We start from the raw sequence: 20,669 nt of genomic DNA on the forward strand, positions 1-20,669 counted from the left end.
CTGTGTGTGGATGGCGTTCAGCACCAAGGACAGATGTGTTAGCCTGTGTGTGGATGGTGCTCAGCACCAAGGACAGATGTGTTATCCTGTGTGTGGATGGTGTTTAGCACCAAAGACAGATGTGTTAGGCTGTGTGGATGGTGTTCAGCACCAAGGACAGATGTGTTAGGCTGTGTGTGGATGGTGCTCAGCACCAAGGACAGATGTGTTAGCCTGTGTGTGGATGGTGCTCAGCACCAAGGACAGATGTGTTAGGCTGTGTGTGGATGGTGTTCAGCACCAATAACAGATGTGTTAGCCTGTGTACCATGACCCACTCCTACAACCTCAAATAAGGCTATTGGACTACATGTACTTGCCTTGTTTTCAAACTTGTAAATTATTCACACTAAGACAAAACACAAGGAAATTTCACAAAAGAAAACTTTTTCACTGGATTTATTCAGTATTCAGTCATTCATCTATGACTACGTATGATTGATGTGTGTCATTTCTTCAATCAAAATCAAATGCACTTCTCATAACTATAAAATCAGTCCTTGTAGATAAATATGCTACTATATTTGGCAGATACCCCAAACCCACCTTAATTGCCTTTTAAGTTACCTTATACCTGATGGACACATACCCATCATGCTTTGCCATTATGCAAGCAGAATCACTGCAATTTAAATGTGGTCTTCTTCTGCTAACTATTAAATAAGTATATCATAATCTTGGACCAGGTAGAATTTAATGTCACTAATACTTGCAGAGAACAATGCCTGAACTTTCCCATGTATGTTAAATACATGAACCGAAATTCATCGCTCTGATTATTTATCAACAGAATGCCTACCAAATTTTCTCTTATTAAAGTTTATATTGATTTTGATTTAGGTGAAGTATAAATTGTTACAAGGGCCAATGCCATCTCTCAGATCTTTGCCACAAGCAAAAATGGTACAATGTACAAAGATCTCATGACTTTCAAGTTTTTTTGTGTTGATCTGACTGACTCTAAAGCTAAACTACCAAGGCAAGAAATAACGTCTACCTGACTGGAGCTTAAACTGTTATCTCCAGGCAGATTTACCAGTGGTATAAGATAGTATCAAAGCTGGCTAAGGAGTACAGCTGGTCAAAGGGAGTCATCAGCCACTCCGGTAGACAAACACACTCCTAGGCCAGCTTCATTCCTTTAGAAGCTTTTGATACTATCTTATGCTATCGTACAATCTGCTTGGAGATTACGTAAACTGTAGGTAAAGAACCTGAAACTTTAGAATTCTGTAGGCCCCCCTCCCCAAAGAATACAAACCTACACATGCATGATACAGCCTTTTAAGCTACCAGTACATACAGGCCTTTCACTTAGGTCTTGGTAATTAGAATTTGGCTTAAGTAATGGCGTCTTCGTGTGCCTTTATAAGGGCATACACTTAAATCCAACATGGTTCAGATCAGGGTTGTAGCCAGCCTGAAATCACTTTCCGTCCCCTCGATCCTATCAAACACGGAAAGCGCAACGTTCCTAAGAGGGTCTGGGAAGGGGGACATGTTCCCCTGGCAAATTTTTCAATCTAGACCCTCAGACAAGCTATTTCCTGCATTTTGAGGTGTAAATTTGGTTGGTGTACTAAGCTGTTCAACAGCATCTGTTCTGGTGAAAAACTACACAAGGGCGACAGTTTTATTCTATGATCTTAGTTTACATATTGATTTCTGTCTGTCACGGAAGGACGGAACGGGCAGATTATTTTCCGTCCCCAGCTGCAAAATTCCGTCAAAGGACGGAAGGACGGGTGCTGGCTACAACCCTGGATCAGATGATGTCAGATGGAGCCTGAAGAGATGTGGTCCTACATTTGTATGTCTTATAATAACTGGACTGAAGGAGAATAACTTGTTGACAGGTTTGATTGTAGGGTAATTTTCTAGCTCTTCCATTAATTTTTAGAACAATATCTCCTGTCCGGGCTGCAAATTGTACCAAATTTTGGGTAAAATTTTGAAGATAAGAAAAACGGTACATCATGTCCTGCCTAACTCTACACACATTGTATACATTGTCTTTTACTCATCTAGGACAAGATCCGCTTATTTTGCTTCCAGTACAAAAGTTCTAGTCTTGATCGTATGGAATCCTGGGAATATTCCTCCGTGTGTGGCTACCTAGTTGCTATGGCGATGATTGACGGCTCACGTCATGGCGCCGAAGACGGGGTTGTGTCGGCAGATGGAGGGACCGTACTCCTCGTAATCCTTCTTGGTGTGGCAGACTTGGTAGAACTCGGGCTGTGGGGGGTTAAAAGAAGCATCCAGTGACTTGTTTTACTTTAAGGTGAATATTGAAGTCTTCAGGTGCACCATTAAATGGCTTGATACATATTGTTTTCTTTATCATACATTTAAAATCTATTCATCCTTTTATCCACCCAATTCATTAATAGCAATTACTCAAGCAACTGGATATGATTTTATTATCGGTCAGGAATCCACTACCTTTTATCAGTGACACCATACGGCATGTCTTATTACTTGGATGACTAACCTTCATTGACGTATCCATTTACAGTCAAACCTGTATTAGGGGCCACCTCTACAGAGGGGCCACCTGTCCATAGTGGCCACTTTTTGTCGGTCCCTTGGGTATTTTATCACAAGTTGCCACCTCTATACAGAGGCCACCTGTCTATAGTGGCCAAATTTGTCCGGTCCCTTGAGTGGCCGCTATAGACAGGTTTGACTGTACATGTATTTATTTTTAATGAACAGAATCACATATTTCCAGAGAAGGCTGTTGTACATGTATTTGCATTGCTGACAATCTCAAGAAGGCTGTCTTTATGCATTACAGAAAATCATACACATTATACGGTCTTGATACACGGGTGCAAAGATGCAAAGCTGAACAGCTGTACTTACAGTAGAAGCCAGCATACTGCCACCAAACCAGACTGCGTACCGCTGCATGTGGTGGGTGATCACCTGCACCTCAATGGGCTTGGGCTGGGGACAAATGATACATCAGTATCCATGGCAACATGACAGAATGTTCGGTAACCACAACAATGAATGTACCCATGACATAATCAATAGCAAGAAACTCCTAGTATCCATCAACTTTGAAGATACAGTCAAACCTGTATTAGGGGCCACCTCTACAGAGGGGCCACCTGTCCATAGTGGCCACTTTTTGTCGGTCCCTTGGGTATTTTATCTACAAGTTGCCACCACTATACAAAGGCCACCTGTCTATAGTGGCCGAATTTGTCCGGTCCCTTGAGTGGCCGCTATAGACAGGTTTGACTGTAACTTGTGTGTAGATCATGTCATATTCATATCATTAACAAAAAAGGTGTCTAAGGGCTACTTTACACTTGTTCTTTGAAACAGTATGTACTACACATCGTAGTCTAGTTCTCTTATACACTACAGATTCATGTCCAGTTTACACTGACTACCAGGACGCCTAGTAGGACACCTGCTGTTTTCTGATTGCCAAGAAACTGTAGTGACCTACTGTGACCTTTGACACTTTGCTACAGGGTATTTCAGCAACTATCACCTACGTGAAAAGTTATTTGTTTTTCTTTATGTGAGGCACCCAGGAAAAGGTCCTGACAACTCGGTTTTACAGTGGAAACTATGACAGTTCAATTTAGTTATTTATGTGTAATGCACATGGTTGTTGTCTTTCAAATGTAGGGTTTACCACTGAGACAGTTTCGCCTGGTTCTAAGTCTCACAGACTACAAGCTTCATTTCTCTTTACACCCAGAAAAAGCAATAGCCTACTAGAAAGTGGACTAAAGAGCATAGCAATACAGCTAATACTGACCAAGTGTAAAGTGGGCCAAAGCCTCTAAACCCAAATATGACCACATCCATGGCAAAACGGTAAGGATCACAGGTGGCAGAGATGTGAGGAAAGTTTGAGAGTTTGTGTCTCACCTTTATCCTGCCCTGACTGAGCTCCTCGCTCATCTTCAGCCTGGCGTCCACCTGTCGCTTCAGGTCCCTCTGCAGCCGACGCCCGAAGTCACGGAACATCGTGGAGCCGCCAGACAGAACCACGTTCTATGGGGGAGGGGGGTACCAAAGGTCATGATTAAAGGTCATGGGAAGTGTTACATGTAGTATTCACAAAAAATTGCAGATTGAAGCACAATGACCACCAGAAGTACATGGTGGAACCCCCTGACAATAGACACTATAAAGGGAGGCAAAGTTCACCAATTAAGGTCAGGGCCAGGGTTCTAGCCAGGATTTTATTTTAGCATAGTGGGAATGGCATGGTAGCGAAGCGACTAATCAGGAGATTGGTGTGGAAGGGGGGTCTTGGTCCTTCCACGGTGAGATTTGAAGATGTAGAGTTAAAGTTAGGATTTTGGGGTCAGTTTTGAGTGGCATATCATAATTTTTCATTGTTCAGACATTGATTAGTCATTGTTGAACAAGCAAATGATAGCAAAGCACCACTACACTAGACGAGTTAAAAATTAGTGTAGTGGCCCTTATTTTAGCGTAGGGGTCACAAATTTTAGCGTACTGGCCCACTACGCTAAAATGCACTAGCTAGAACCCTGCAGGGCAAAGGTTTCCAATCTGTTAGAGCAGTGTTTATACTACTTTATCTGGTACAGATAGAGGTACCGGTCTTTTTACCTGGTAGAGCGGTCTCCGCACATCAATAGGACAGTTCTGAATCACGTTGTCCACTGTCTCTGAGATAGGCGTGGTGAAGTCTGGGTTGGAGAACTGAAATAGAAACACAAGACATATTTTTTAAAAAGCATAAAGTCTTAAAGTTAAATTGTCCATTCCAACTTTAGTGAAGCACATACACATGTACAATTTTGGGCTCAAAGGCTTACAATTTACATTTAAATTTTCCCTTTCCTTAAGAAAATGAGAAGAAAAATACATCACACTTCCTCTCAGATATGACTACAAAGTGAACATGCAACTAGAAAGGCAATATCCAACCTAATCTCTACTTTGCAGGCAGAAGAAGAAGAAGAAAGAAAAGGACACACCATGCAGCAAACACAGTGTTTTCGTTTATCAGGGAAAGAATAATTACTGCAAAGACACAGTGATGACTGAAGTAGAAACAGTACAAGTATGGATTTTAATATTTATGATATAGCTGTGATATAGAAATTTCAATATGACTAGGACCTGTACATTCTATTTTGTGACTTAAAAAAGAACTTTGCTCACCTCTGGGTGGAAGAAGATCTCGGGTCCGAGGAATCGCTCGTAGCCGACGTCCACCTTGAAGTTCTTCTTGGTGACAGCGTTGATGTTCTCGTATGTCTTGATCCACTTGGCGGGGTCGGTGTCATACTTGTTAAACTCCTTCACGATGTCAGGGCACATGTAACAGTACCTCTCCTGAAGGGGGGAGGGGGGCTTGTAAGTTTCAGTACACTTCTACTACTTTAAACTGTTTACAGTTCATTCTACTTGTTAAACTCCTTCATGATGTCAGGGAACATGTAACAGTACCTCTCCTGGTGGGTGGGAGGGGGGCATGGAAGTTTCAGTACACTTCTACTACTTTAAACTGTTTACAGTTCATTCTACTTGTTAAACTCCTTCACAATGTCAGGGCACATGATGTAACAGTACCTCTCCTGGTGGGGGGAGGGGGCATGGAAGTTTCAGTACACTTCTACTACTTTAAACTGTTAACAGTTCATTCTACTTGTTAAACTCCTTCACGATGTCAGGGCACATGTAACAGTACCTCTCCTGAAGGGGGGAGGGGGGCATGTAAGTTTCAGTACACTTCTACTACTTTAAACTGTTTACAGTTCATTCTACTTGTTAAACTCCTTCATGATGTCAGGGAACATGTAACAGTACCTCTCCTGGTGGGTGGGAGGGGGGCATGGAAGTTTCAGTACACTTCTACTACTTTAAACTGTTTACAGTTCATTCTACTTGTTAAACTCCTTCACAATGTCAGGGCACATGATGTAACAGTACCTCTCCTGGTGGGGGGAGGGGGCATGGAAGTTTCAGTACACTTCTACTACTTTAAACTGTTAACAGTTCATTCTACTTGTTAAACTCCTTCACGATGTCAGGGCACATGTAACAGTACCTCTCCTGGTGGGTGGGAGGGGGGCATGGAAGTTTCAGTACACTTCTACCACTTTAGGAGGAGTTTCAGTACACAGTTCATTCTACGGCAAACAACCTTGTATAGGCACACACTTCCTTCGTCATGAATATTCTAAAGGGGCGATGAACAAACAAGAGGGCAAATTGTTCACAAGATATCAAGGAACAAATAACAAGTCCAGTTTTTGTTATCGCCCCAAACCTTTTGTAACCTGACTTTTGTCAAACCACGTCCGACACATTGTATTCAGCCATAAGCAGTAAAGGAGTGACATTGCTTAATCCAAGTAGAGTACTTGGGGAGTTTTTAATTTTGAAGGATACTTTTTGATGCGCAATTGACAGGTGGGTATTTTATTGTATAATGTAAAGTAGTATACATTTTAACTTCAGAATCCTAAAATCTATCAGAAAATAGCACTCTCTTATGGAGTTTATGGTCATGTTTGGCTGTATCATCCATGAACCCTTGTTGTTCCCCACCTTGATACATGTAGCCTTGGCTGTCTCCAGTGACTGTTCAGGAGGGATGCCGATCTCCCTGTATCAAACCAAACCAAACCAAACTCTCTACAGTTCCCCACCTTGATAGCCTTGGCTGTCTCCAGTGACTGTTCAGGAGGGATGCCGATCTCCCTGTATCAAACCAAACCAAACCAAATCTCTACAGTTCCCCACCTTGATAGCCTTGGCGGTCTCCAGTGACTGTTCAGGAGGGATGCCGATCTCCCTGTATCAAACCAAACCAAACCAAACCAAACTCTCTACAGTTCCCCACCTTGATAGCCTTGGCTGTCTCCAGTGACTGTTCAGGAGGGATGCCAATCTCCCTGTCCCTCAGCAGCTGCTGGATGAAGTATGTGATGTCACGGCCAGCGATGGGAATGTGTTTGATACAGGAGCCGATCACGTAGCCTTCCGCCTAAAGGGAAACAACAGTCGCATTACTTGATGATATCCAAGAAAGATTGGAAATTGTCCCTCTAGTTATACAAAGTAGCGTGAGTTTGAACGATTCTGAACAAAGTGACATGAGTCATTCCACCTTACAATTCATCATCTGTTTCTTTCTGCATGTGCAACTTAAACTTTTCTTAAAGTTAAAGACTCATTTTGTAATATCAGGACAACATAGCAAAGTAGACTTTCCTACCATTTCTTGAAGTAGTAAGTAAGTTAGATCTTGCAAAAAAGTTAGCCTGGAATGTTCCCAAAAAATTAGTCTACCCCAGGAAACCTTCCAGTGCACATGCAGTATGATGTTAAGGCTTAGGTCACATTTCCAAACCGGGGCCAAGCCGGGCAGCTTTCGGGAGCGAAAAGAATGATATAAAAGACATCAAAATACACAAAATGTCAAAATTAACTTCATAGGCATAATCTGTGCATATTTCTAGGTATACATTTTAATTTTTTGTTTCTTAAAACATCCCGGCCGGGCCCCGGTTTGGAAATGTGACCTAAGCCTTGCCGAGAATGGTTTAACTTTAAGTAGAAGCCTAGCGAATGAAAGGGCTGCGAGAACTGTAATCTGATTAGGCTAGCACAGCTATATACAGAAATAAACAACTGTTGTGTTAATATATGCTCCTGGTTGTTTATCAGTTGGCTGCAAAGAACATGGAAAACCTTACAAAAGTTTAAGACACCTCTAGAAGTGACTTTATTTGAGGAAGAACATTTGCTGTATAAGAGGTTATATTACACCTTCATTTTTTGAAATTATTTGTAGAGAAATGGGTACTGCAAGCCCTTCTTGTACACTGAAAGGTGTGTTTAAGTTGAAATATCTACATTTTAAACTTAATTCTCCTGACATACCACAGGTATAACATGGGTGTACCTGATTAACAGATAGAACTCACCACAGGTATAACGTGGGTGTATCTGATTAACAGATAAACCTTACCACAGGTATAACGTGGGTGACTCCATCCCCACTGTCGATGACCGTCCCCGTCAGTGTCCGCTCCCCGACCTGTCGTGATGTCCAGGACGCAGCGAGCGCGAGAACGGCCTGCACGGCGATGTACAGCCCCGGGACGTTGAAGGACTCGAACATAATCTCTGCCGTGTACTCTCGGTTCTCCGGGGTGTTCAGCGGGGGCTCCGTCTGGGGAAATATGGACGTTATTTCAACATAGACCCAAACACAAAACAGAATTAAGGCCAATGAAAACATTCCCTGGATTCCATTTAGTCTAATCTTAGAATGGAAAAGCACAGTACTAATCTTTTGAATGTTGATGTCATATACATATATTCACAAGCAAGAAGTACTGGTATTTTGCTTCTGGAATCTGATTATAGCTTGCTGACAAAGGCTTTAAGAAACTTTGTTTATTCAACTGTTTGTTTGATTGTTTGTTTGTTTGTTTGTTTGTTTGTTTGTTTACTCACCAGTAGGAAGTAGTGGTCCTCTGGTTCTGCCCTGAGGTACTTGAAGATGGCCTGCTCATAGAAACGTTCCATCAGATCCCAGTCCTCGATAATCCCATGTCGGATCGGCCACTGCGGGGAAATCACAACCACACAAATAGTTAGGCATCAGGGCTCGAAATACCACAGGTCCTGCATATGCAGATTAGTGCAGGTAAAACTAGACCTGTGCAGGTATTTCTGGTGTCTACCTGCACCTAATCTGCACTGGTCCATGTATTGGGTTTTATACATATATGTCCTATAATATAGCTGTATATTGATTGTTATTAGCTGCATTGACTAATACCACCTATAAAGTAAAAAAGAAAAAGTAGCAATGGTTCCTGAAAAATTTTAGCATGATCCAAGTGATGCAGATAAATCTGTCTGGTGCAGGTAATTTTCAATGTTAAAAAATGCAGAAAAAAGGATTTCAAGCCCTGGGCATTAAGCTGAGTCCAGCCTTGTTTAGCTTGTGTCTGATCCAACTGTTCTGGGTTCGATAAGACCTATCCTCCTATGCAAAGCAGAATCTGCATCATACAGTATAGATTTTGAATATGTTCCCCTCAGCACAAGTTTAAATCGTATTCAAAAGACATCAAATTCTTTATAAAATCGCAATTAACCGAAGACCTGCATTTCTTGGTTTAAATGCAAGTAGATATGTTTGATATGCATGCAATACTACATGTGATATGGAAATATGGAAGGATGCCTATTGTGTGATCGTGTTTAGATGACTTTGGTACAGACCAAGTTCAAATCTGCATCAGAACATGGAAAGAATAAGGACAGCCTCCGGCTTTGAAAATTGAGGGTGGAACAGGGCTCTAGCCAGCGTCCGTTTTTCCGTCAATTGACAGAGATTTGCTGCGTCTGACGGAAAAATTTTTAAACCAATCCGTCAACCTTGAAGGACAAAAATCCTTGGTGGAAGCTACAGGCAGCTTGGGGACGCTGTCCACGGCTGTAAAAGCCACACACTGTTTGTTTTGCTATTGTTATGATTGTTGACAATATGTGTCGGCGCCCTTTCGCATACGATAATCTCATTAAAATCCGTTTTTCAAGGTCTCAGTTCAGTCCTTCTAATTAATTTTTGCAGTTTTCGCGACGATTGTAATTGGCTGACGGAAAAAAATTCGAGCTGGCTAAAGCCTTGGGGTGGAAGGCAGCAAAGATTGTGGTGAAAAAAGTATTTCTATCTCAAGAAGAGGTTAAATTCTATGTCTTTACAGGGATAGAAGGGGAGAAAATTTCTGTCACCACACATATTTTAGCAAAGTCAAATCTCACAATCTACTACAATTAGTCTAGTAATAAGGTCAACACTCCTAACTTTTGGGTTTCCTGCATTACACTCACAGAATGCTGTTTTCTTCCAGGGAGTGACCAGGTGTGGTACACAATGGCATGTGTATCAGACATACTTGGGGGTGTGGCACCTTAAGGGTTAAGAACACAGTCATAAAGAACCCCCCTGACCTTCACACTGTAGTTGGGATACTCCAGCGCTTCGTCTCCGATGTAGAAGTCCAGATCCTCGATGCCCTTGGCTGCCCTGCGCTGCGATTGGTCGCCGATCTTGGAGGATTCCTTGATAGCGATGGCCGAGGGAATGATGAACTGGGGCTCTGTGTTCCCGGCATACCCCATTTTAGTGTACCTGTATAATTACACAATCAAATGTTATATTACATCATTGAATGTGTTAACAGCATTAACTGTTATCAGTGCTCGGAATACCTACCTGCAAATGCAACCTGATTTTGCTTGGTGCAACTTAATTTTAAACCTAGGTTGCACACTGCGCAACCTGAAACTATGCTGTTGGAACACTGCTTTTCTTCCCACCTACGTACATAAGCTTTTGAATCTATTTTGTGATAAGACACAATATAAGCAGTTACATATAACTGAAAGAAAAAACAATAGATAAGTAGCTGATTTGAAGAAAGGAACAACTTGGAAGCGGGGCAACCTGAAATGTTGATGGCACAACCTGACTTTTGACTCACGTTGCAGCTTGGGCAACCTGGCTTAATTTTAAAAAGTATTTCGGGCACTGGTTATACATATAATGTTTATGCATAATCTCTGGTAAAGTTTACTACAACTAGATTCTTGATGACGAGGAGATTACATCAGTCTATGACAGAAGAGGACTCCTTCAGACCTAGTCCTTGCTTGACTGAAGATGGTATGCATGTATGTATATTTTTTACATCTATTTGTAGTCACTTTTGCCTGGTATTTGAACATTTGTGTGGTTTCTTCGAATACACATTAACATGTGTGAGCTTTCTATTTAGACTGAGGAAATTGTGAATGTAATTATCATCCAGAAAGACGTTCATTCCTAAAGAGGCCTAAACAAACATCTATGGAACATATATTTGTTGGACAAGTAGTAGAGATGGTATCCAGATTTGTTAAGTTGCGAATAAAACAAATAGATTTAGTGCTAAATCTATAAACAAGTCTAATGTTTGCAACATTTTGGATCATCCACTTTCATCTTTGTCAGACTATTTCAGTCACTGTCTGAGTGTCAGTCTCCAACTTTGATTGACATGATCAAACATCACCAGCTGAGTACTTCAGAGGAAATGACCTCATATATTTGCTACCATTATCTCAAAGATACTTGTCGATCAGATCGTCTGTTCCTTCCCTTGACGGTTTCTTGATATCAAATTTGCTAAGTAGATACATAAGACGTAAAAGTGACGTCCCTTTGGTGTAGTTATAAGCTGCCCCTCCCCTGCGACTAAAAATCGACCGCCCTAAAAAAATTTGATCAATAGTTTTTCATGGGACGGTAACTGTTACACCATTTGACCTGATTTAGTTTGCAAGCTTTGCTCCATGTTTCAGCTAACATACAGCATTAACAGTCTACGAAACAGATTACGAAGTCAGTACCGATATATCTAATATTTGTAACAACTAACTAGACGCAATCAGCAAAGTTTTGCGCTACCCCCCTCCCCCTTGTACATACACTTCCGGCCAACCCCCTCATGCTTTGCCCCACTTTCAGCGATCCTTACACCATTTCGGACGACAATACTCACCCAGTCCCGTTGTCAATGACAACCGCAGGCAGCCTTCCCGCCATCGTGACTCTAGATCGTCCTAAACTCTCGCAAACGTGAAAACAAAATTCCGAGTAAAAAAACTTGCTGGAAAATCAGGAAGGGGAAGGGTGGGAACCGGGAAGTCACGTTAGGAGTCACGTGAGCCCAAACTCTCGCGAGAAGTTACTAACTGGCGAGAGGTCAGAGGTCAAGTAGTCAAATTCAAATTTTTGGTGGGCAGAGCGGAGTTTCTATTTTGTGAGATTTTGTGGCGTTTTGGAGCATATTTTGGACTGCCAGATGGCATTTTTGTGTCCCTTTAGGTTGAGGCCGAATCAGAGAAAGCCAGGTGAGTGTTTTGAGGCCTGTAAGTATCAGTATAATCGTTCTCTTTGCGTGCTTGGCCTGGTTGAGGTTGTTTGAGTGAAAAGAAATCACTCGAAACAAACGATATTTGCCATAATTTGCTGAAGGAGAAACGCCAAATTTAGGTCATTAGCAAGTACATGTGAATGTGTATATAAAGGGATGAATTTCTTTTTAAGTTTTGTTTCAATACGCCCAAAATGCATTCCTTTCAAATCGTTAAGGATTTGCATAAATTACGTTGAAGATAGTGTGACATTCCAAAATAAGCAAGAAAATTCCACTGTAAAATTGCATCAAAATACAGCAAAGACGAACAATTTTTGACGCCATTCGTATCAGTTGAAAGTTGTCTGTATTTCTGTCTGTGTGCTAACACCTCACTCTGGTAAATGCAGTGTTCTATTGTTCTTTTGTGCCTCTTCCCAATCTGGGACTGAAGAAGTGAGTCATAGCGATTCATTGAGTCATACATATATAAGAATGACTGTATCTCACACCGTGTGGCACACATACTGTGGGCATCTGATGACAGTGGGTTTATCCCAATCTCTTTGTTGCTAAAAGATGGCAAAGGGTACTGAGTTGTGAAATTGTAGTACATGTGGATTGTAATTTAGCTTCTGAACAGAAATTGTTATCAATGTAAGGGGCTTTGTATACACAGCTTTAGATGATAAGACCTAGAATTTATTAGAAAAAAATGTGTTTCCTGTTTCCCTACCTACCATAGAAAAACCTGCCAACCCTAGACTTTTTTGGGTGGGCAGTGGAGCAACATAGCTTCCAGTTAGAATTTTCTTCCTATTGAAATTTGAATTGAAGTAAAATCACTGCTTGTCCTATCGAATGAAGAATACAGGTATCTATCAAGCTCAAATTAAAGTTTGACATTGAAAGACAAATGTCTGTATCTGTATCTATACTAGTATAGCTGGTATAACTGCAGCAGCTGGTTATATTATTACACTGAAGGACCTGTCACACATGACTTTTGCACATCTCATGCATTCCAGTTTACTTGTTTTGTAATATTTAATGTATCACTCAGTAGAGTTTTGGTCAGTCTAAAAAGAAGATAATCCCTACCTACCAACCCCTTTTTTTCAGGACTGAAACAGGAAACACAACACTTTTTTTCCTAGGCCTAAACTTTTGGCTAAAGAAGACCTGGTGTCCTGCATGAGTCACAATACTGAGATAATGGACCAAATACTCTCAGAGTCAAATTGTGTAACACTGCTAGTGATATTACTTACACACAAATTGATGAAATACAATGTACTTTGAGTTCAAAGCAAGATGCCCATACCCCGGGAAGCACATCCTTTTAGAATCTTAAAAACTTCACACCCTGAAAGGGTGATTGGATGGGGTTCGTGGGGATTCAATTTCCAAGTTAGGTGCAATTTTCCTGGGCATTTAGCCCCGACAAGACGGTGACAAGAGGGGTGTTGCCCAGTATTTCTCTAGATCCAGATTTGAGTGCACAAGAATGCATATACATGCTGCCAGTATTATGATCCCTGCTGTGATAGTTACAACTTGTCTGTCCCATTTTATAATATATATATATTCATTTCTCCTAAAGGCTACAACAAGAAGTATGGCTCGGTCAAAGGTCGCATGGATGCCATCGGTGCAAAGCTCCACGGTGACGCACACCTACTGTCTAATGCAGAGTACCATGACGAGGTCATCAAGACACTGGAGGCTGCCACCGACCTGAGATGCCCCGCAGATGGAGGTCAAAGGCCAGAGTTCAGACACAGTGGCTCTTCCATGACCTTTGAGAGGAGAGGTTCTTCTTATATTGTTCATCCCATTCAGAATGAACCTCCTATTCCTAACAATAGACTGTCCCAAGAAAGACCCAACCTCGCAATGTCACGACCATTGGACTCAAACAAGGAGAACATAGGTCAAGCAAATGTCAGGTCAAAGGTCATTCCTACGGAGAGAAAGCTGACCTATGGCCCTGGTCCAGAGGTTGAACGAGGCAGAAGTTCATACCTTCAGATGTTGGAGGATTTAATAGAAGAGGGACCAGGGTGCATGCAGAGTAGAGACAGTGGGGTGGTGTGGAACAGGCAAAAAGGGAACAGACTATTTACAGAGGAAGAGTTAGGGAGAAGGGTTGGGGAATCACCTTCCAAAATAAACAGACTGTCCTATGCTATGATGTTGGAAGGGCAGGAGGAGTGCCGCCCGGCAGTTCAGTCAGGAACTGCAGGTAGAGGCAGGGCGTCTTCCAGAAGCAGCCCGCTCACAGAGGAACAGTTGCAGAGGTTGAGAACGCTGAGGAGAGACCGCAACTCCTACCTCATCATGGTGGACGGGCTTCTGGACGAATCGCGGCGGTCGTCGGTAGCGGCGTCGCAGCGGTGGTCGATCGCTACCTGCAGCGAAGACTTACAGGAACTACGTTTCGATAACGATACCCAACATGGGTTTGGCAATGGTGTAGGAAAGCTAGGCAATAGGAAGAATAAGCTTTATGATATCAATGCAAGACGAGGCCGCGCAGACGGTGGCCCATCTAGTTCTACCTCTCCCGAATCTATCACAAGCAGCGAGGGTTCTAAACCCGACATCCGACGACAACGCCCACGCCGCAAGGTTTCTACAAACTCTAACAGAGGAATGACGAAGAGTGCGTCATCGTCATCTACTAGCACTGCCAGCACAGTTTTCTTAGACGACAAGTATGCAGCTCCTCCTAGCGGCCATACAAAATCTGCAGCTGGTAGGATAGGACACAGGATAGTGGCGTCTCCTGGTGATCAGGGTCCAACTGCAGCCGAGAAGTCACAAGACAGGGCATCAGTGTCAAGCATTGGTCAGGCTGCAGTGGACAAGGTGGAAGACAAGGCAGCAGCGCCATCTAGTGATTGTAACCAGTATGGCGAGAGGAGAGGATCCATCAGCAGCATCAGTAGTGCTGTTGCTGTGGTGAGGAGCATCCAGCTGCTCTCTCCATCGGAGCAAGCGGAGCAGGGGAGCGACTCCCTTCTCCAGGAGAAAGACTCGGAGGCTCACTCCTTACTCCAAGGGAGCAATTCCAACACTGGCTCCTTTCTCCAAGGGAGCGACTCAAAGACCAACTCCTTTCTCAAGGAGAGCGACTCCAAGAATAACTCCCTCCTCACGGGGAGCGACTCCAAGAATAACTCCTTCCTCCAGACTGATCTGCCTCCACCGACACCCTTCAGAGACACTCCAGACGTCGTGAAACGTACTGGTAAAAATAGCCTCGGAGCTGTACCATTAGTTTATACATCTGGATCATCAGAAGAATCTATGGTTAACATACAACAGGAAGAGACTGTTGCTGAAACAGCAAATGATGTCAGTAGTTTCATCATGGATATGGTAAACAATACTGGTACTGGTTTAAGCAACAACAGTGCTAGTATACAAAACACAAGAGGTGGGTTTGCAGGTAACAGTCACGAGAATACAACCAGCAAGGCGTCGCTATGGAGACCGTACTTGACAGGCAGCCAGGAGAGGTCAAAGGTCAACAAGCCCCCGCTGTCTGATGTCACCAACCTGTTGTGGAGTAACGTGTTGCTGAGAGCGACCCTCGGAGCGTCCGGGGGCGCGACCAATGAGCAGCAAGGAAGGGTATCCAATGGACAGTCTGGGGACATGTTGGGAGAATTGACTGGCTCATCTCCTGTGATGTCTGACTACGCATCAAATGTACAGGTGGACATTGATATTGAATTGAACTTTGGTCCATTTTGCTTTCTTTTAGTTACATGTCCTCTTCAGTATAATATCAGCAGCTCTATCTTACAATAAGTTTTGAAGTTTGTACATTTTCTGTTGCCTTAAGTTTCAACTGTTGCCATGCTATTTCATATATATAGCTTACAGTTTTCCAAATTGTTAACAATGTTACAAATTTTTGCTATATCTTGTTGTTCCAACACAAAAACCACAATTTCAAAGCATACATATGTATGTAAATTGTTGCTGACCTTTTCTGTTGTGTCTCCCACCAGGGTTCCAGCACCACTAGCCTGGCCCAGTACAGCCTGCTGACCTTGACCCAGGGTCAGGTCAGGTCACCAGCTGACCCTTCACCTGTCATCCCTCCTGCCCCACACACGACCCCTGACCTACAGGTGAGTTTCTAATTCTTTTATCCTTTCTTTTTTCAAGACTTCTATAGTACTGAATATACTACTTGTAGTTGGATTTCATGGATGGCCTCGTCAAGAGGCCCTCTTGTTATGCTGAAAGTCACTGAGTGGTAAGAAGCCTGTAAAATCTTATTGCTTGTTTAAAATCAAGTTTCTTCAACTTTCTTTCCAATATTATACCAGTGCCAAACAGGAAGAGAACAAGAAAGTTTCAAAGATGAAAAGACAAAATAAAAAAGACAAACATATATAACATACTTTCTGTAGTTGTATGAAATTTTAAGAAAGCTGTTTTCTGGTTGTAGCTAAGCTATGTTATGTGCTACTGCACCACATGTATGATGTATAAACTATAATGTATGTATGTGCAAGTTGTGATTCTATGAATGGAATTCAAGAAAAATAGATTAGATTTATTGTAATCTAATTGTAATGGAAACATCACATCTCCAACTGTATTGTGATCTACCGGTACTTTTTGTGATTTAACTCAACCCTCTTCTCTCTCTCTCTCTCTCTCTCTCTCTCTCTCACTCTCTCTCTCTCTCTCTCTCTCTCTCTCTCTCTCTCTCTCTCTTGCCCAGGTTGCCACATTTCCCAAGCAGCCGATTGGTCAGGCCACAGTGATGTTTGACTTCATGGCGGTTGAGGAGAACGACCTGTCCGTCATGCGCGGGGAGACGGTCACGCTACTGAACATGGACGATGCTGATTGGGTGTTCGCTCGCACGGACGACGGAGCAGAGGGATTCATCCCTCGCAACTTCTGTTCTCCCTGTCAAACCCAGACTACAGGTGTGTTGTGAGGCCATTTACCAATTGTAGAGCTGTGTACACACTGACAGGGTCTTCTTCTTCTTCGTCGTGTCATCACTAGACTAAACTGTACACAGGGTTGGACAAGTTTTCTAAAATCTACTTGTCCTATCTTGCCCGAACCAACTTTTCACTTGCCCGAAATCTAAATGACATTCTTCTATGTATATTCATGGCCTTCATTGGAATTTTTGTTATTGGCTATATTTTCTGTGTTAATCAATGCTTGATGTCATGACTTTGAAAAGTAGTACATCAAAATCTCACTCAATGGAGAAAAGCTAACTTGTCCGATCGGGCAAGTGGGGAAGGACATGCACTTGTCCGATTGGCATTTTCACTTGCCCGGGACTATAGGGCTAGTGGACTTGTTTATCCCTGGTACAGGTACATTATATTGTACCAATACAGTGCTGGTACGATCAATAAGGTACAGGTCCAAAATACCGGAAGACTAGTGCCAAGCAGGATAACAGGTCATGGGATGGCCATTTTAACAGATAGAATTACTGTGAAATTACCATAGCAGTCTCAAGCTCCGAACCCCAGTGAGAGAAAAAGGAACAATTTTGTAAAGGGGTCAAATTTTTGTTTCATCTTGTGTCCACCACAATTAAACACGTTTATATTGGTTCACACATTCTTCAAATAGTTCAGGTCCAGAACTGTACCTGTACCTGTACCTAAAATTTGTTTAGGTACACAGCTCTAACTGATTGATAAGTAATTATCAAACCTACCCAAGAAGATAAGTCAGGGTACCAACTAAGTCTTAGGTCTTTGTGGCTAGATGTCACTATACTATAGCTAGTACGCAGGAATTGAATAATGCTTTTGTCATTGAAGAAAAGTTTCATCCAAGGGATCACCAAAAAGTGGTCACAATGGGCAGGTGTTCCTTATGTACATGTGAAGGTGGTCAATTTGCAAATATCCGTGTTTGACTATATAGTATAAATTATAAATACTAATAGATGGTTCTAATTTCACTTCACTGCAGTCCGAGGTCATAAATCTGGATGGTAGTGTGTGGGGTAGTACCTCATTGATATGCAAATGCACCACTCTAAGTATGTATCAAAACTATATTGATGTCTTTATCACCATTCATGATTGTAAAACTTTTAAGAGAGAAACTTAATGGAACAGTTTCAGTTTTATCAAATTTCTGTGATGTTTCCAGGTGCAAATGTCTCCAACACCAGCTCCCTCCAGATCACCATGGCAACCCGAGATGCCACCTTCCTGACCAATGGGACTCAGGACTCCTCCTGGGCTGTGGACACCATCTATGAGGAGGAGGAGGAGGACATGGGGGAGGGGAGGGACGCCATGGCAACCGTCTCCGTGGAGATCCAGAAACTGATTGCCAGTGCCCTGGAGGAGACAGATCAGATGGCATCTGTGTCAAAGTTCACACATCCCATCTCCGCGACCCCTCACCTCGGTACGGCGGGACTCGCTAAGACGAAGGCTGCGGTTTCCATGGGAACCAGTTCCCTCATGAACGACATGGAGACCACCGCTCACACAAGCTTCCTGTCCTCGATTGACCTCCTCGACCTGACCCAAGATGACCCCCTGCACTGCTACCAGCCGGCCAATGAGGGCCCGGCAGACAGCAGCAGCCTCCCGACGACAGGCGCAGACGAGACGGCGGACAGCGTGGCGACCTCGGAGTCAGCCTGGCCAGACGAAGACTTGCGTGCGCTGGTGAAACAGACACACAAGTTCCTGGTGTTGTATGATTTTGCAGCACAGGCAGTGGATGAGGTAAGGGTTATGATGATAATCATTTTTATAGTACACATGTACTGATATATGATAGCCTTGTACAGTACAATAACAGTTTTACATGTATCTGTGTGACATTCCAGAGTTGTCTCCTCTCCATCCTCATATTATTTTCTGCTGTTGCACAGGATCAATTCCAACATGTACTTGTCTTTAAAATTCTGTATAAAGCCAAATTGGAATATTGGCAATGTGAGACTGAATGACTGTTGACATAAAAATCTTCTAATATAAGCATATTTTCTCAATTACTTACCCTAATTATAAATATGCAATTTGGGGCATGTCTCAGACAAAGCTGTGGAACTAAAACGTAAAATAGCAAAACTCAAAGTAGTCAAATAAAGATTTAATCTTAAAGTCAAATTTATATTGTTTTATCTCTTTTGTATATTTTATTGGAGAAAATACGGCAGTCCAATGATTATTGACACATTTTCATGACATCATGCATATATGTGTGGTTCCTTTCAGGTGACAGTCTCAGCGGGAGAGCTTGTGTATGTCAATGCAGACAAACAGCAGGAAGATGATTGGCTCTGGGTGTATGTGCCCTCGTCTGGCGACAGCGGGTACATTCCGCAGGCCTTCACGCGACCAATCGTGCTCTTCGACCTCAAGTAGTTGCCATGGAGATGATGAGGCTAACAAACGCACAGGAATCAAGATCGATAAGATCGACACACAGTATTATTCTTGAACTAGTTTAACAGTAATAACCAACACAAAACTCACACAAACTTACGACTGAACAGCACCAGTCTTTGTCAAGGAATGAACAATCCACTGGTGCCATGACATCATGTATGCAGATAGAACACATGACTCAGTGAGAAGTGGATCATAAGTTGCAGGAAGTCTATGGCTCCTACCGTCTCTGTTGTAAAGCTCTGATGTAGATGGCTTTTTTATAATTAATCCCTCTAGCAAAAACGTCTGGATGTATGTCCAAGATTTTAACTTTGTCCAGTGAGACCGAATGACCTGGTGACTATACATATATGTTGGGTATTACATTTAAGCAAGTTCAAGAATGACTTCTACACACACACAGTATTATGTTGCCATTATTGTAATGTTGACTTTTTCTAAAATGTTGTTTTTGTTGCTGTTGTGGAACAACTAGAGAAACAGCACTAGACTAGCGTGTACAAACAGACAATCAGCATTTTCTTTTTTGTTGAACTTTTTGTTACATCTTTGCAAAAAGATGCCCAAGTCATGTAATATTTTTAAACATAACGCAAGGATGGGGATAACCTTGGGATAACATGATGAGGATAGCATAAGATCTGAACATCGTGTATTTTACTTTTATCAGTATTACTAGACATACTACCAGAATTGTCAACTTAATGTCAGGTATTTCAGTCATTACCTCTTTATACTTGTACATATTAAGTCAACTTTTTTTTTTACTTCATGCTGAGGGTTGAATTTTAACTTTAATATATCTATATATCCTTATATTTCTAGCATTCCCTTTTAGAAAATAAGTTTTTATGAGAGTTGCACAATCATGCAGGGCTTTAGCCAACTCGAAATTTTTTTCCGTCAGCCAATTACAATCGTCGCGAAAACCGCGAAAATTAATTAGAAGGACTGAACTGAGACCTTGAAAAACGGGTTTTAATGAGATTATCATATGCGAAAGTGCGCCGACACACATTGTCAACAATCATAACAATAGCAAAACAAACAGTGTGTGGCTTTTACGGCCGTGGACGGCGTCCCCAAGCCGCCTGTAGCTTCCATCAAGGATTTTTGTCTGTCATGGTTGACGGATTGGTTTTAAAATTTTTCCGTCAGACGCAGCAAATTTCCGTCAATTGATGGAAAAACGGACGCTGGCTAGACCCCTGCAATCATGACGACAGACTGTTGTCACATGTATTTTTGGCTTAAAACAGGCTTGTTTGTT

The 20,669-nt window shown here is 42.3% G+C and overlaps 2 protein-coding genes across 4 annotated transcripts; one reads left to right on the forward strand and one right to left on the reverse strand.

Annotated features, from left to right (window-relative positions):
* Positions 1-422: 422 nt before the first annotated feature.
* Positions 423-11,802, reverse strand: LOC118405300 (actin-related protein 3). Of its 3 annotated transcripts, none has more exons than XM_035804735.1 (11): positions 11,619-11,802; positions 10,027-10,207; positions 8,518-8,628; positions 8,027-8,230; positions 6,944-7,039; positions 6,702-6,749; positions 5,209-5,382; positions 4,651-4,743; positions 3,937-4,062; positions 2,908-2,991; positions 423-2,277 (listed from the first exon to the last, which is right to left on the reverse strand). In XM_035804735.1, the coding sequence occupies exons 1-11, from the start codon at positions 11,660-11,662 to the stop codon at positions 2,182-2,184; spliced, it is 1,257 nt and encodes a 418-aa protein (XP_035660628.1). In that variant the 5' UTR covers positions 11,663-11,802; the 3' UTR covers positions 423-2,181. The 3 variants fall into 3 exon arrangements, with proteins under 3 accessions (XP_035660628.1, XP_035660627.1, XP_035660626.1); XM_035804734.1 differs by lacking the exon at positions 6,702-6,749 and adding an exon at positions 6,796-6,843; XM_035804733.1 differs by lacking the exon at positions 6,702-6,749 and having other exon boundaries at positions 6,896-7,039.
* Position 11,803: 1 nt separating this feature from the next.
* On the forward strand, positions 11,804-20,418 carry LOC118405287. The gene is made up of 6 exons (XM_035804709.1): positions 11,804-11,970; positions 13,579-15,698; positions 15,998-16,120; positions 16,723-16,933; positions 18,138-18,727; positions 19,223-20,418. The coding sequence occupies exons 1-6, from the start codon at positions 11,922-11,924 to the stop codon at positions 19,370-19,372; spliced, it is 3,243 nt and encodes a 1,080-aa protein (XP_035660602.1). The 5' UTR covers positions 11,804-11,921; the 3' UTR covers positions 19,373-20,418.
* The last annotated feature ends 251 nt before the right edge of the window (positions 20,419-20,669 follow it).

The sequence above is a fragment of the Branchiostoma floridae genome, chromosome 18 (assembly GCF_000003815.2).
Source record: "Branchiostoma floridae strain S238N-H82 chromosome 18, Bfl_VNyyK, whole genome shotgun sequence".
Taxonomy (NCBI): Eukaryota; Metazoa; Chordata; class Leptocardii; order Amphioxiformes; family Branchiostomatidae; genus Branchiostoma; species Branchiostoma floridae.

Bases quoted from the DNA above. Each gene is read 5' to 3' on its own strand.
- LOC118405300 (XM_035804735.1), bottom strand. From the start codon at position 11,662: ATGGCGGGAAGGCTGCCTGCGGTTGTCATTGACAACGGGACTGG. The intron at 8,231-8,517 runs GTGAGTAAACAA...ATATTTCCCCAG, and splicing joins AGGACCACTACTTCCTACTG to ACGGAGCCCCCGCTGAACAC. The intron at 5,383-6,701 runs GTGGGGAACTGT...TCCCCCCTTCAG, and splicing joins AGACAGCCAAGGCTATCAAG to GAGAGGTACTGTTACATGTG.
- LOC118405287 (XM_035804709.1), top strand. From the start codon at position 11,922: ATGGCATTTTTGTGTCCCTTTAGGTTGAGGCCGAATCAGAGAAAGCCA. The intron at 11,971-13,578 runs GTGAGTGTTTTG...TTTCTCCTAAAG, and splicing joins GCCGAATCAGAGAAAGCCAG to GCTACAACAAGAAGTATGGC. The intron at 15,699-15,997 runs GTGGACATTGAT...GTCTCCCACCAG, and splicing joins ACTACGCATCAAATGTACAG to GGTTCCAGCACCACTAGCCT.